This window comes from Dromiciops gliroides, chromosome 3 (assembly GCF_019393635.1).
Source record: "Dromiciops gliroides isolate mDroGli1 chromosome 3, mDroGli1.pri, whole genome shotgun sequence".
In the NCBI taxonomy this organism is placed as follows: domain Eukaryota; kingdom Metazoa; phylum Chordata; class Mammalia; order Microbiotheria; family Microbiotheriidae; genus Dromiciops; species Dromiciops gliroides.
Genome location: NC_057863.1, coordinates 606,811,719 through 606,822,688, shown reverse-complemented (window position 1 = coordinate 606,822,688; position 10,970 = coordinate 606,811,719). Strand labels below are relative to the sequence as shown.

Genomic DNA, 10,970 nt, shown 5'->3' with positions numbered 1-10,970 from the left:
TAACAGTGTTATTGTATATTATATTGTTATGTAAATAATGATACTTTATTCATAGATCATAAATATGATCAACATAATTATATAAACAATAGATGACTATTATTCACATTTACATAGTGCTTCAGGGTTTAGAAAGTACTTTCCTGGGGCAGCTAGGTGGCGCAGTGGATAGAGCACCAGCCCTGGAGTCAGGAGGACCTGAGTTCAAATCCGGCCTCAGACACTTAACACTTACTAGCTGTGTGACCCTGGGCAGGTCACTTAACCCCAATTGCCTCACTAAAAAAAAAAAGAAAGAAAGAAAAAAAAGAAAGTACTTTCCTTATAACAACCCTGTGAAGACTGGTGGACACACTGGAATGTAAGTATTGTTACCCCCAATTCAGAGATGAAAAAACTGAGGCCCAAACAGACAAAACTGATCAGCTCAGGGTCACACAGCTAGTGGCAGAACCAAGACCAGAACCCAGGTCTTTAGACTCGCAGACCAGTGTACCTGCTCTTACACCACTGGGGCCAGGAGTGGGCATGGGTCAGCAACACCAAACCATTGTTGGAAGAAAAAGCAATTAAGTTGGGATGCTGGTGAATCAGTGGCACTGGCTAAGAGCCCCAGTGAATGGGGATCTGTGGTTGGGTGCTACAAAGAAAGGAGGTGAGACCTTTACTTCTCTGGAAGCAGACTCTCCTGGCCAATCCTTGGGATCTCTTCGACTAATGGAGAAGGCAGCCCCTGCTCTTAGGGAGCTCTGAGGCTGAGGGGTGGGAGACAAGTTCAATGCCCTCAGGACTAACCTGGAGGACAATAAGACAGAGAAACAAACTCAATTACCAAATGCCACCAAGTGCCCAAGTGAGGAGGGCATCTTCATGAATGGAGGTCCTGGAGTTCAGTGGGGCATGAAGCCTGAGGGAGAAGGTCCCTGCCCCACGGGCCACACTGTCTGAGCCTACTTCTCTCATTCACAATAAGCGAACTTCACTTTTTCTTCCATAGGGGCATAATTTCAATTAGATAAAACAAGTCACCAAACCACGTAAACCCTCTGACCCAGCTGATGCTTCTACTAGGAACATAACCCAATGAGGTCAAAGCCAGAGGGAAGGTCCCACATATACCAAAACATTTATGGAAAAGAACCAGGAGGAAAGTAAGTGCCCATGGCTTAGGAAATGGCTGAACAAGTGACAATATATGAAGAAAGAGCCTATCGCTGTGCCATGAGAAACAATGAAAACCAGGAATTTGGAGAACTTTAGGAACTCAGGCATGAACCGATGCAGAGAGGGATGAACAAGGACCACAATAATGTAAGGAAAAAGGACATAGAAAGGATGCCAGAGCTCTGGTCACTGGTGAAGCTCTTGGCAGAGAGGTGGTGGACCACAGGTGCAGAATGAGGCATACGTTTTTAGAGGTGGCCAATGTGTGGCTTTTGTGTGACTCTACTTTGTTACAAGGTAGAGGGTCTATTTGTGTGTTTGTGTGTGTGTGTGAGATGTGTTTTTTTGTTTTTGTTTGTTTTGTTTTGTGGGGCAATGAGGGTTAAGTGACTTTCCCAGGGTCACACAGCTAGTAAGCATCAACTATCTGAGGCCGGATTTGAACTCAGGTCCTCCTCAATCCAGGGCTGGTGCTTTATCCACTGCACCACCTAGCTGCCCCCATGTGTATATGTTAGAAATGAAAGGATAGGATAGCTAGATGCTCCGGTGGATAGAACACCGACCCTGAAATCAAGTGCACCTGAGTTCAAATCTGGCTTCAGGGAAAAAAAAAAAATCTGGCTTCAGACTAGCTGTGGGACTCTGGGCAAGTCACTTAACCCCAACTGCTCCCACCTCCCCCAAAAAAGAATTGAAATGATTTATCAGTAAAAATATTTGAAAAGAAAAAAAAAAGATCCACAATTTCCTTGACTTGGGTTCTCCTACCAACACAAGTTGCACCCCTACCCCACAATGCCTTATCCAAAAGCTTCATAAGATACTGTGGCCAAAAACATTCATTTCCTGGTCAGCAATCTATTTTTTTTTAAGGGGATGCTTTCTTTTTTTTTTTTTTCCCTTTAGAATTTTATTTTTTCCCCACCTTATATGTATAAACAAATTTTAACATCGATTTTTAGAACTCTGTGTTCTAAATTCTTTTCCTCCCTCCCTCTCCACCCCACCTTAAGAACTCAAGCAATTTGGGGCAGCTAGATGGCGCAGTGGATAGAGCACCGGCCCTGGAGTCAGGAGTACCTGAGTTCAAATCCGGCCTCAGACACTTAACACTTACTAGCTGTGTGACCCTGGGCAAGTCACTTAACCCCAATTGCCTCACTAAAAAAACAAACAAACAAAAAAAGAACTCAAGCAATTCAATATAAATTATACATGTGTAGTCATGCGAAACATTTCCAGATTAGTCAGGTTAAGCAACCTATTGGTGATAAATTAGCCTCTGCCCTGAGCTAAGCTGGTCTTCAGGGGACAGAAGCACATGACCTAGGCCTTTCTAACCTGGTGGGACCTGATGAAGCTTCTGCTCCACTGGAAGAGCCTTGAGGAACTCAGGGTGACCTCCCTACCATGGTGAGACACTGAGGGAGGCCCAGGGTAGTTAAGTAACGTGCCCAGTGTCACACAGCATGTCGGTGACAGGGCTGAGACTTAAACCTAGGCAGCCCAACTTTTAGTTCCACATTCTATGAGACATTTCATTCCACTCCTCCCTAATCACATTTTCCTTCCCCGCTCCACCCCAGCAAATCTCTAAGCTCCCAGTCCATTCAACATAAATCAGCCTCTACAGGGAAATGCAAGGCCTTGCTTCTTCCCTTTTCTGGCTCTCTTCCAAAAAGCTCCTCCCCAGTCCTCCTGCAGCCCCTTGACTGCTCCCTTACCAAGATGTTTCTGTAGGAATGCCAGCATGGCCTGGACCATGATCTCCTGACCCTTGTATGGGTCCAGCTTCCCTCGGGTTTGGGTAGAGAACAATTTACCGAGCAGATTCCCAGTCACAAAAGTGAAATCGGATTGACTCTGATGAACACAACCACTAAAAGGGAAGAGAAACAAACAACCACTTTTAGAGTAGCGATGTCTAACACAGAATCAGAGAAGACTGGGACTAGCAGAGCCCTTAGAAAATAGAACATCAAGGCAGCTAGGTTGCCCAGTGGATAGAGCACCGGCCCTGGAGTCAGGAGGACCTGAGTTCAAATCCGACCTCAGACACTTGACACGTACTAGCTGTGTGACCTTGGGCAAGTCACTTAACCCCAATTGCTTCACCAAAAAAAAAAAAAAGTAATTGGAAATAAAATTCTATTCAATACAAAAAAATTAAAATATAAGAAAAAATGTAATTGGGAAATGTTTAACAAAATTAATAAAAATACAAACCAACATAGATAATGTGAAGTTGTGGTTTTCTAAATCAATGGATACAGAATCCATTTCTATTTGAGTTTGACACTACTGTTTTAGAACACAGAATGTCAGAGCTGGAAGAAATCTTAAAAACACAGAAAGAAGGAAGCTTAGAACATGGAATGTTAGAACAGGCATGTCCATTAATAAACACTGGAAAGGAGGGGGTGGCTAGGTGGCACAGTGGTAAAGCACCGGCCCTGGATTCAGGAGTACCTGAGTTCAAATCCGGCCTCAGACACTTGACACATACTAGCTGTGTGACCCTGGGCAAGTCACTTAACCCCCATTGCCCTGCAAATAAATACATAAATAAATAAATAAATAAACACTGGAAAGGAAGCTGAAGACTATATAGAGAGTTGGATTAGGTGCTTTTTAAAAAAGGAGCTGTTTGTTCATAATAAATCACATAGCAAAAAAATGCCTCAGAAGAAGGAAAATGTGGGGCTACTGGGGAATGGGCAGAGCTCTCCAACACATTCCCCCTGCACATCATAATGTTTTAAATCACTGCTCTTGGACCAGTGAAGAGTAGTGAGTCAAAGTTCCACTGTACAGTCTAACTGGTTATCTGTCTGGCAGATTGACTTTTCTCCCCTTCTGTGTGCATGTACAGGCTGTCCCTTAACCCTGCTGTCCACTCCACTCTTCTCTTCTCTCCTTTTCTCTCTCTCTGTCAATCTCTTTCTCTGTCTGTCTGTCCATCTCTCAGAATCTTTGACTTCCTTCTAGGCTTAACCCAAGTACTGCTCTCTCCCCTGTAAAATCTTGCCTGATTCCCCCAGTTAGTGTCCCTCAATATACCTTGTACTATATTTATCTGTGTATATGTTATAGCTACCTGGCAGAATGCAAGCTCCTTGAGGACAAGCACTGTTCTGTTTTTGTCTTTGTGTCTCCAGTGACTAGCACAGTAACTAGCCCATAGTGGGTACTTAACACCTGTTGTGCTTTCTTTTTCTTTTCTTTTTTTAATATTTTTGCAAGGCAGTGGGGGTTAAGTGACTTGCCCAGGGTCACACAGCTAGTAAGTGTCAAGTGTCTGAGGCCAGATTTGAACTCAGGTACTCCTGAATCCAGGGCTGGTGCTTTATCCACTGTGCCACCTAGCTGCTCCCTTACGTTTTATTTTTCTTTCTTTCTTTCTTTTTTTTTTTTGGTGAGGCAATTGGGGTTAAGTGACTTGCCCAGGGTCACACAGCTAGTAAGTGTCAAGTATCTGAGGCCAGATTTGAACTCAGGTCCTCCTGAATCCAGGGCCAATGCCTTATCCACTGTGCCACCTAGCTGCCCCTTTTGTTTTTTTTTTTTTTGGAGGGGCAATGAGGGTTAAGTGACTTGCCCAGGGTCACACAGCTAGTCAAGTGTCAAGTGTCTGAGGCCAGATTTGAACTCAGGTTCTCCTGAATCCAGGGCCGGTGCTTTATCCACTGTGCCACCTAGCTGCCCTTGTGGATTCTTACCAGAAAAATGCCCCTCCCTCCTTACCACCGCACCTTCTACTCAGACTTCACTGGCTTATGCTCAGAAAGCAGCAAGCTAAGCCTGTCACAGGACCGAGGATGAGGACACATAAGCTACTACTAAAGGGGGTTTAGAGAATCACAGAATGTTGAGCAGAGTGGTTCCTATATAATGGGTATCCAGGTAAGGTTCTCACTTCTAAGTAAGAGGGAATTAGAGCTGCTCCCAGGGATAGAAGAGATTATAAACCGTGAGGAAGAGACAGAGACATCAAATGGCACAGGAGACCTTCAGGTCCCATGCGACTCCCAGCACGGATGCTGAAATAGTGAGTCTCAGAGGAACAAAGTCTCAGATCTTTCCTCTGATGAAAATGGAGAGATCAGTGCAACAGGGAACCACGTGCGCTTGGGGAGTGGTGAGCCAGCCGTAAAGGGGAGCCGGCCCACCCACCTTACCCTCGTTGGTCCTGAGAATCACATGGTCTATAGAGAGAAGGCAGTAGCCACCAGAAGGGAAGGCTGCTTGATGCCTTCTGGAAGCACAAGCAGAATGTTCTTCATGGATGAGGGGCTCAAAGATGAGGTCATCCTGTTCTTTTAACATCGGCCTGAGGACCTGCAGGGCAGCTGAGCTGAATGAGACCAGATACTGACTTTCCCAAGGTTTCTTTGGGCAGTGGCACAAACCAAAGGGATCGTGCAGGAAGAACCAGCCAGATACTTTCTGATCCCAAGTTTCCCCAGGTAGGGGCACAAGCTACAGAAACTATGTATAAGGGGCCGTGGAAAAATCGTAGCTAAGTTCTTGTGCCAAGGGAGATGCCCTGATACTACAGTTATACTGAAAAGTCAGAATGTTCAATTGGGAAAGGAACTTGAGAACCTAGAATGTGAAACAAAGGGGAGCAGAGCTGAGAGGAACCTGGTTCAGTTCAGTCGTTGTTCATCTCGATGACCCCATTTGGGGTTTTCCTGGCAGAGATCCTGGAGTGGTTTGCCATTTCCTTCTCCAGCTCATTTGACAGATGAGGAAACTGAGGTAAACAGGGTGAAGTGACTTGCCCAAGGTCGCACAGCTAGGAAGAGTCTGAGGCCAAATGTGAACTCAAGAACACAAGTCTTCCTGATTCCAGGCCTGGTGCTTTATCTACTGTGTCACCAAGCTTCTGAGAGGAAAGTTAAGAGATCATCTAACCCAAAATAATGTCTTCCAACTCTCACATCCTGTGTTCCTTAGTTTCCTCATCTGCCAGGCGGGCAGATTAGACTCTGAAGTTTTGTCATTGTGATTTGACTAAGGCCCAAAGAGGGGACCTCAGTACAGCTGGGCCTTGGACCCAATTCCTAGTCCCATACTCGTTCTGTCATACTATTCAAGGACAGCTATGGAATTTGATATAAACCAGAAGGCTCCCAGATAGTTCCTTTAGGAGGTGGATCCAAACACTTTTCCAGGAAATCCCAGTAAAATGGAAGGGCCCAGAGGGCTAGTTGGAGAATGGTTATTATGACGATTATGACTCACAGCATGGTTATGATCTTGGTCTGACTGTGACAGGCACAGACCTTCTTCATTCGGCTGATGCTCTCAGTTGTCTGGAAGTTCTCAGTGTTGATGAAGAAGACAGGACCTCGGGCCTTGGGGTAGAAGTTGTGTTCCAGGGGAAACATCCAGGCATCCAAAGCGATGGCACACCTAGAATGAGAGCACACACCTAGAGAGGGTGGCTAGCTGTTCTGGAACCCAGGACTGCAAGGCTGTGGTTGTAGGGCTCACCTTTTACATACTGGGAGCAGGACAGACACTTTCTATAAAAGGGATAAAGTACCAGCCCTGGATTCAGAAGGATCTGAGTTCAAATCCAGCCTCAGACACTTGACACTTACTAGCTGTGTGACCCTGGGCAAGTCACTTAACCCCAATTGCCACACACACACAAAAAAGGGAATTAGAGGCCCCTGCACCTAACTGTGGTTGGGTGACCTCCTTCAATTCCACTCTATGCTTTCTTATCAGAATGTAGGCTCTTTAAGGGCAAAGCCCAGAGGAATCTTTCCTCCACATCTGCCACCCAGATGGATGCTCAATATAGCTTGGGGACTGAGTCATGGTACATGCTGGGGCAACTCCAAGGAGCTGAGCCACCAAGGACCATGGAAAGCTGGCCAAAGAAAACCTCGATCTCAAAGGGTGGGGAGGAAGAGGTCCAAGAAGAAGGGAATGGTCCCACACTCCCAAGAACTTTCTTTCTTTCTTTTTTTTTGGTGGGGCAATGGGGGTTAGGTGACTTGCCCAGGGTCACACAACTAGTAAGTGTCAAGAGTCTGAGGCCAGATTTGAACTCAGGTCTTCCTGAATCAAGGGTCAGTGCTTTATGCACTGCACCACCTAACTGCGCCACCTAGCTGCCCCCAGAACTTTCCTGAGTTCAAATCTGGCCTCAGACTCTTGACACTTACTAGCTGTGTGACCCTGGGCAAGTCACTTAACCCCCATTGCCCTGCAAATAAACGAATAAATAAATAAATCAATAATGAGAGAACTCATTGTTTAAAAAAAAAAAAAAGAGAGTCTGGTTCTGCCATTTCTACCATGGGCATTCCCAGGCTCCAGTTCCAGTCATGCCCGACCTCTAGAATCAATGATAAACTCACCGAAAACGGATGTCCTTGGTCAGAGCTAGAACGGCCGTTGCCCCTCCAAATGAGTGTCCCATCACTGCCACCCTACTCAGGTCGATGCTGCCCTGAGAAGAGGAGGAAATGCCTTAGCTAAATGGTAGCCACCATGATCCCTCTTCCCCAGGCATCATGGAGGAAGAAATAGGAGAGGAGGGAGCAACAGCCATCCACACAGAAGTGGGAAGGGACTTCGACTAGCATCCATTCCAACCTGTACCTGAGCAGGAATCACCTCGAGTACATTGCGGATAAGTGACAATACTGAACCTCTGCTCAATATCCAATGATCAGGATATTACTTACGAGTTCCCCAACGCAGCCCACTCTACCTCTCAGCAGCTCCTGATGCTAGAAGCGCCTGACCAGTGGAGGGCAGAGGCTCAATCAACCCTCTAGCCTCCTTGGAGGCTCAGAGTGTCTCCTTCATCAGACAAGGGGCTCCCTGAGGGCAGGGAGCATGAGCTCCTCATCAGTCTGCCCAGAGGGCAGGAATGTCTTCCTTTGTCTGCACCCCTACCTAGTCCAGTGGGGAGGAGGGTGGTGACTGGTGACTGGTAGATGAATAAAACTGAGTATGCCCCGGGCTCTTCTGCTTCTCAGTCCCCTTGACTCACAGGACTGTGGCTGGCTGCTAGGAGGAAGTGAAGCTGATCACCCAATCCATCCTATACACCACATTGACCTAACTACCTGGGGAATTCTTCAGCCAACTGGGAGCACATATCCACAAATGTGTGCCCTGTCACTCTTTTTACAAGTTTGGAGAGCTCCTCTGAGAAAGACTCAGTCCCTGAACCTTTCCTTTAACACGTATCCCATGTTCAATGTCTACAATAATCGTTTTGCCAATGTCTGACCAACCAAATTTGACCATACTAGGATCTGTTGAAGGACTTGTAGTTTTTCTGCTTAAAGAAAAGAATTTTTTAAACCAAAGCATCAGGATAAAGCACCAGCCCTGGATTCAGGAGGATCTGAGTTCAAATCTGGCCTCAGACACTTGACACTTACTAGCTGTGTGATCTTGGGCAAATCACTTAACCCTCATTGCCCTGCAAAAATAAATGAATGAATGAATGAATAAATAAACAAATGAACCAAAGCAACAGACCCAGAGTACAGAGGGACCTCAGAGATTATCTAGGTCAGTTTACATCTGAATCACAAGTCCCCTCACCAATATCCCAAACATCTGTCATTCAGCCTCTGCAGGAAGGTTTCCAATGATGGGAGAAATCTCTGCTTCCTAAAACTGTTTATTCTATTTTCAGGTAATTCTAATTGTTAGGTACTTTCCCCTTACATTGAGATAGTATTTCTGGCTTTATAGATCTGAAGGGCAGTCATATGGCAGAGGGATTGCACTGGTCCTGCTAGACCCAGAAGGGAGGACTAGGGACAACAGGGGAAAGTTACAGGGAGAGAGATTTTGTCTCAGTATAAAGGACTCCCTGAAAATTCTGCTTTTATTGACTTTCTATTTTCTTCTTGGCACAGATTTCACTCGCAGATTTTCCCTTTCCTCCTAAATCTCTATCTCCAGCTCCCTCTCTCACACTTATGTTCTTATGGTACATGATTAGACTTCTAATTCATGAGGAGAAATTGGGACCATCCATCCCTTTTAACTGCTCTTCTATTGCACAAAATTTGTCAGCATCATCAACCGACTCACCTCCTTCCCCTAGCTACCAAAGAAGGTATCTCCCTGCCTGGCTAAAATGAACACCTCTGCCTCTACCATCAATCTCATTCCCTCCTGACCTCCCCTTTAAGACTCTGCTTCATGAACAATTTCTTTTATCATGTACTTTTTTTTTTTGGGGGGGGGGGCAGGGCAATGAGGATTAAGTGACTTGCCCAGAGTCACACAGCTAGTAAGTGTCAAGTGTCTGAGGCTGAATTTGAACTCAGGTTCTCCTGAATCCAGGGCCAGTGCTTTATTCACTGTGCCACCTAGCTGCCCCCACCTCTACTGTCTCCATCCATCCTTCATGGTACTAGGAAGATCTAGTCAAATCACTCCCTTTCTCAATAATCTTCAGAGGCTCTCTGTTTTCCGTGCATTTTGATTCAAACTATTTTGTCTAGTATTCCAGGCCTCCACAGTTTGGTACCCCTCTATTTTTCTGACCTTATGTCACATTAATCCCTTTCACACATCCTACATTCCAGCCAAACTAGACTGTTACTCCGCTGAGAGAACACACCCTGAAAATGATACAACATTTGGAAAGTGCTCAGCACCATGTGGAGCACATAGTAGGTGCTACATAAATGCTTATTCCCATCTCCCTTATCTCCACTCTCCCACCTTTGCCTTTGCTCATGCTATGCCTCTGGTGGTCTCCTTCCCCCTTGTCACATACATTCAGCTGGTGTTTTCTGTCTGTTGAATTACTAAGGGATCAAATTTTGAATCAACTGCAATTAGCACTATCTGAGGGGACTGGCTTGCTTCATGAGATGGTGCATTCACCGTCCCACGAGGTTGTGAACTCTCCTCTGCTGGAGGTCCCCAAGTGGGGCTTTGATGGCCATTTGTCGGGAGATATTAAAAAAAAAAAAGATGCCTATTCCAGTGCTGGCTGTACCAGATTCCTTTAGTCCTTCCAGGACTCACTTTGCACAGCACCTGATCTCTGCCAGATGCTTAATAAACACTTGTTGGCTCGACAAGACATGTCTCCTTAGAGGAAATCAGGCCAAGGCCCTGAAGGGGAGGATGCATGAAGGACCTTAAGACCAAATGTCCCCTGCAGGATAGGAAACAGACCTGTTGTAAACTAAAAGCCACTGTACCTTCAGAGTCTTTAGATTCAACCCTCCAGGCAGGATGTTGGAGACATTCTGGCCCATGGTAATGTCCTGCAGGATCCTTAACACCCGAACACACTCATTAGCTCGTTGATGCACCTGCAATAGGCATTTTTCCTGGTGAGGCCCATCATATGATGTTCCTCCCCATGAAGAAGTAATTGGCTTGATTCCCAGGGGCCTGAGAAAGCCAAGACTCCCCCAGACACTGGGACATTGTGTTCAAGTAGCCTAAGTGATTCAGAGCATTGGCCCTGGCTCTGATATTTACTCTTCGTGATCCTATCAAAGTCATTTTACTTCTCTCATCTCATAAAATAGGGAGGACAGGAGCCACACTTTTCTATCTTAAAGGCTTGTTGGGAAGAAAGCACTTCATAAACCTTAAAGGGCTCTCTGGACATGTTAGTTATCAGGATTACCCAAAGACCTATCTGTGTGGAAGAGAGGTAACACAGGGCCCAAGAAGAGTCTAAAATCCAGCTGGAGGAGTTTGGGTTTCATATGGTCAGCAAGACACAATGAATGTGGGTTCCAAATTATGGACGCAATATGTCTTAGGTCGATCAGCTTAAAATCTAA

At 45.7% G+C, this 10,970-nt stretch overlaps 1 protein-coding gene across 1 annotated transcript in view; it reads right to left on the bottom strand.

Annotated features, from left to right (window-relative positions):
* PAFAH2 (platelet activating factor acetylhydrolase 2) overlaps nucleotides 1-10,970 on the bottom strand; it is a 40,948-nt gene that overhangs the window by 3,533 nt on the left and 26,445 nt on the right. The window contains exons 8-11 of the mRNA XM_043990463.1: nucleotides 10,374-10,487; nucleotides 7,545-7,636; nucleotides 6,415-6,585; nucleotides 2,892-3,046 (exon numbers count right to left, since the gene is read on the bottom strand). Coding sequence (XP_043846398.1) covers nucleotides 2,892-3,046; nucleotides 6,415-6,585; nucleotides 7,545-7,636; nucleotides 10,374-10,487 — 532 coding nt within the window. The remainder of the gene's footprint in view (nucleotides 1-2,891; nucleotides 3,047-6,414; nucleotides 6,586-7,544; nucleotides 7,637-10,373; nucleotides 10,488-10,970) is intronic.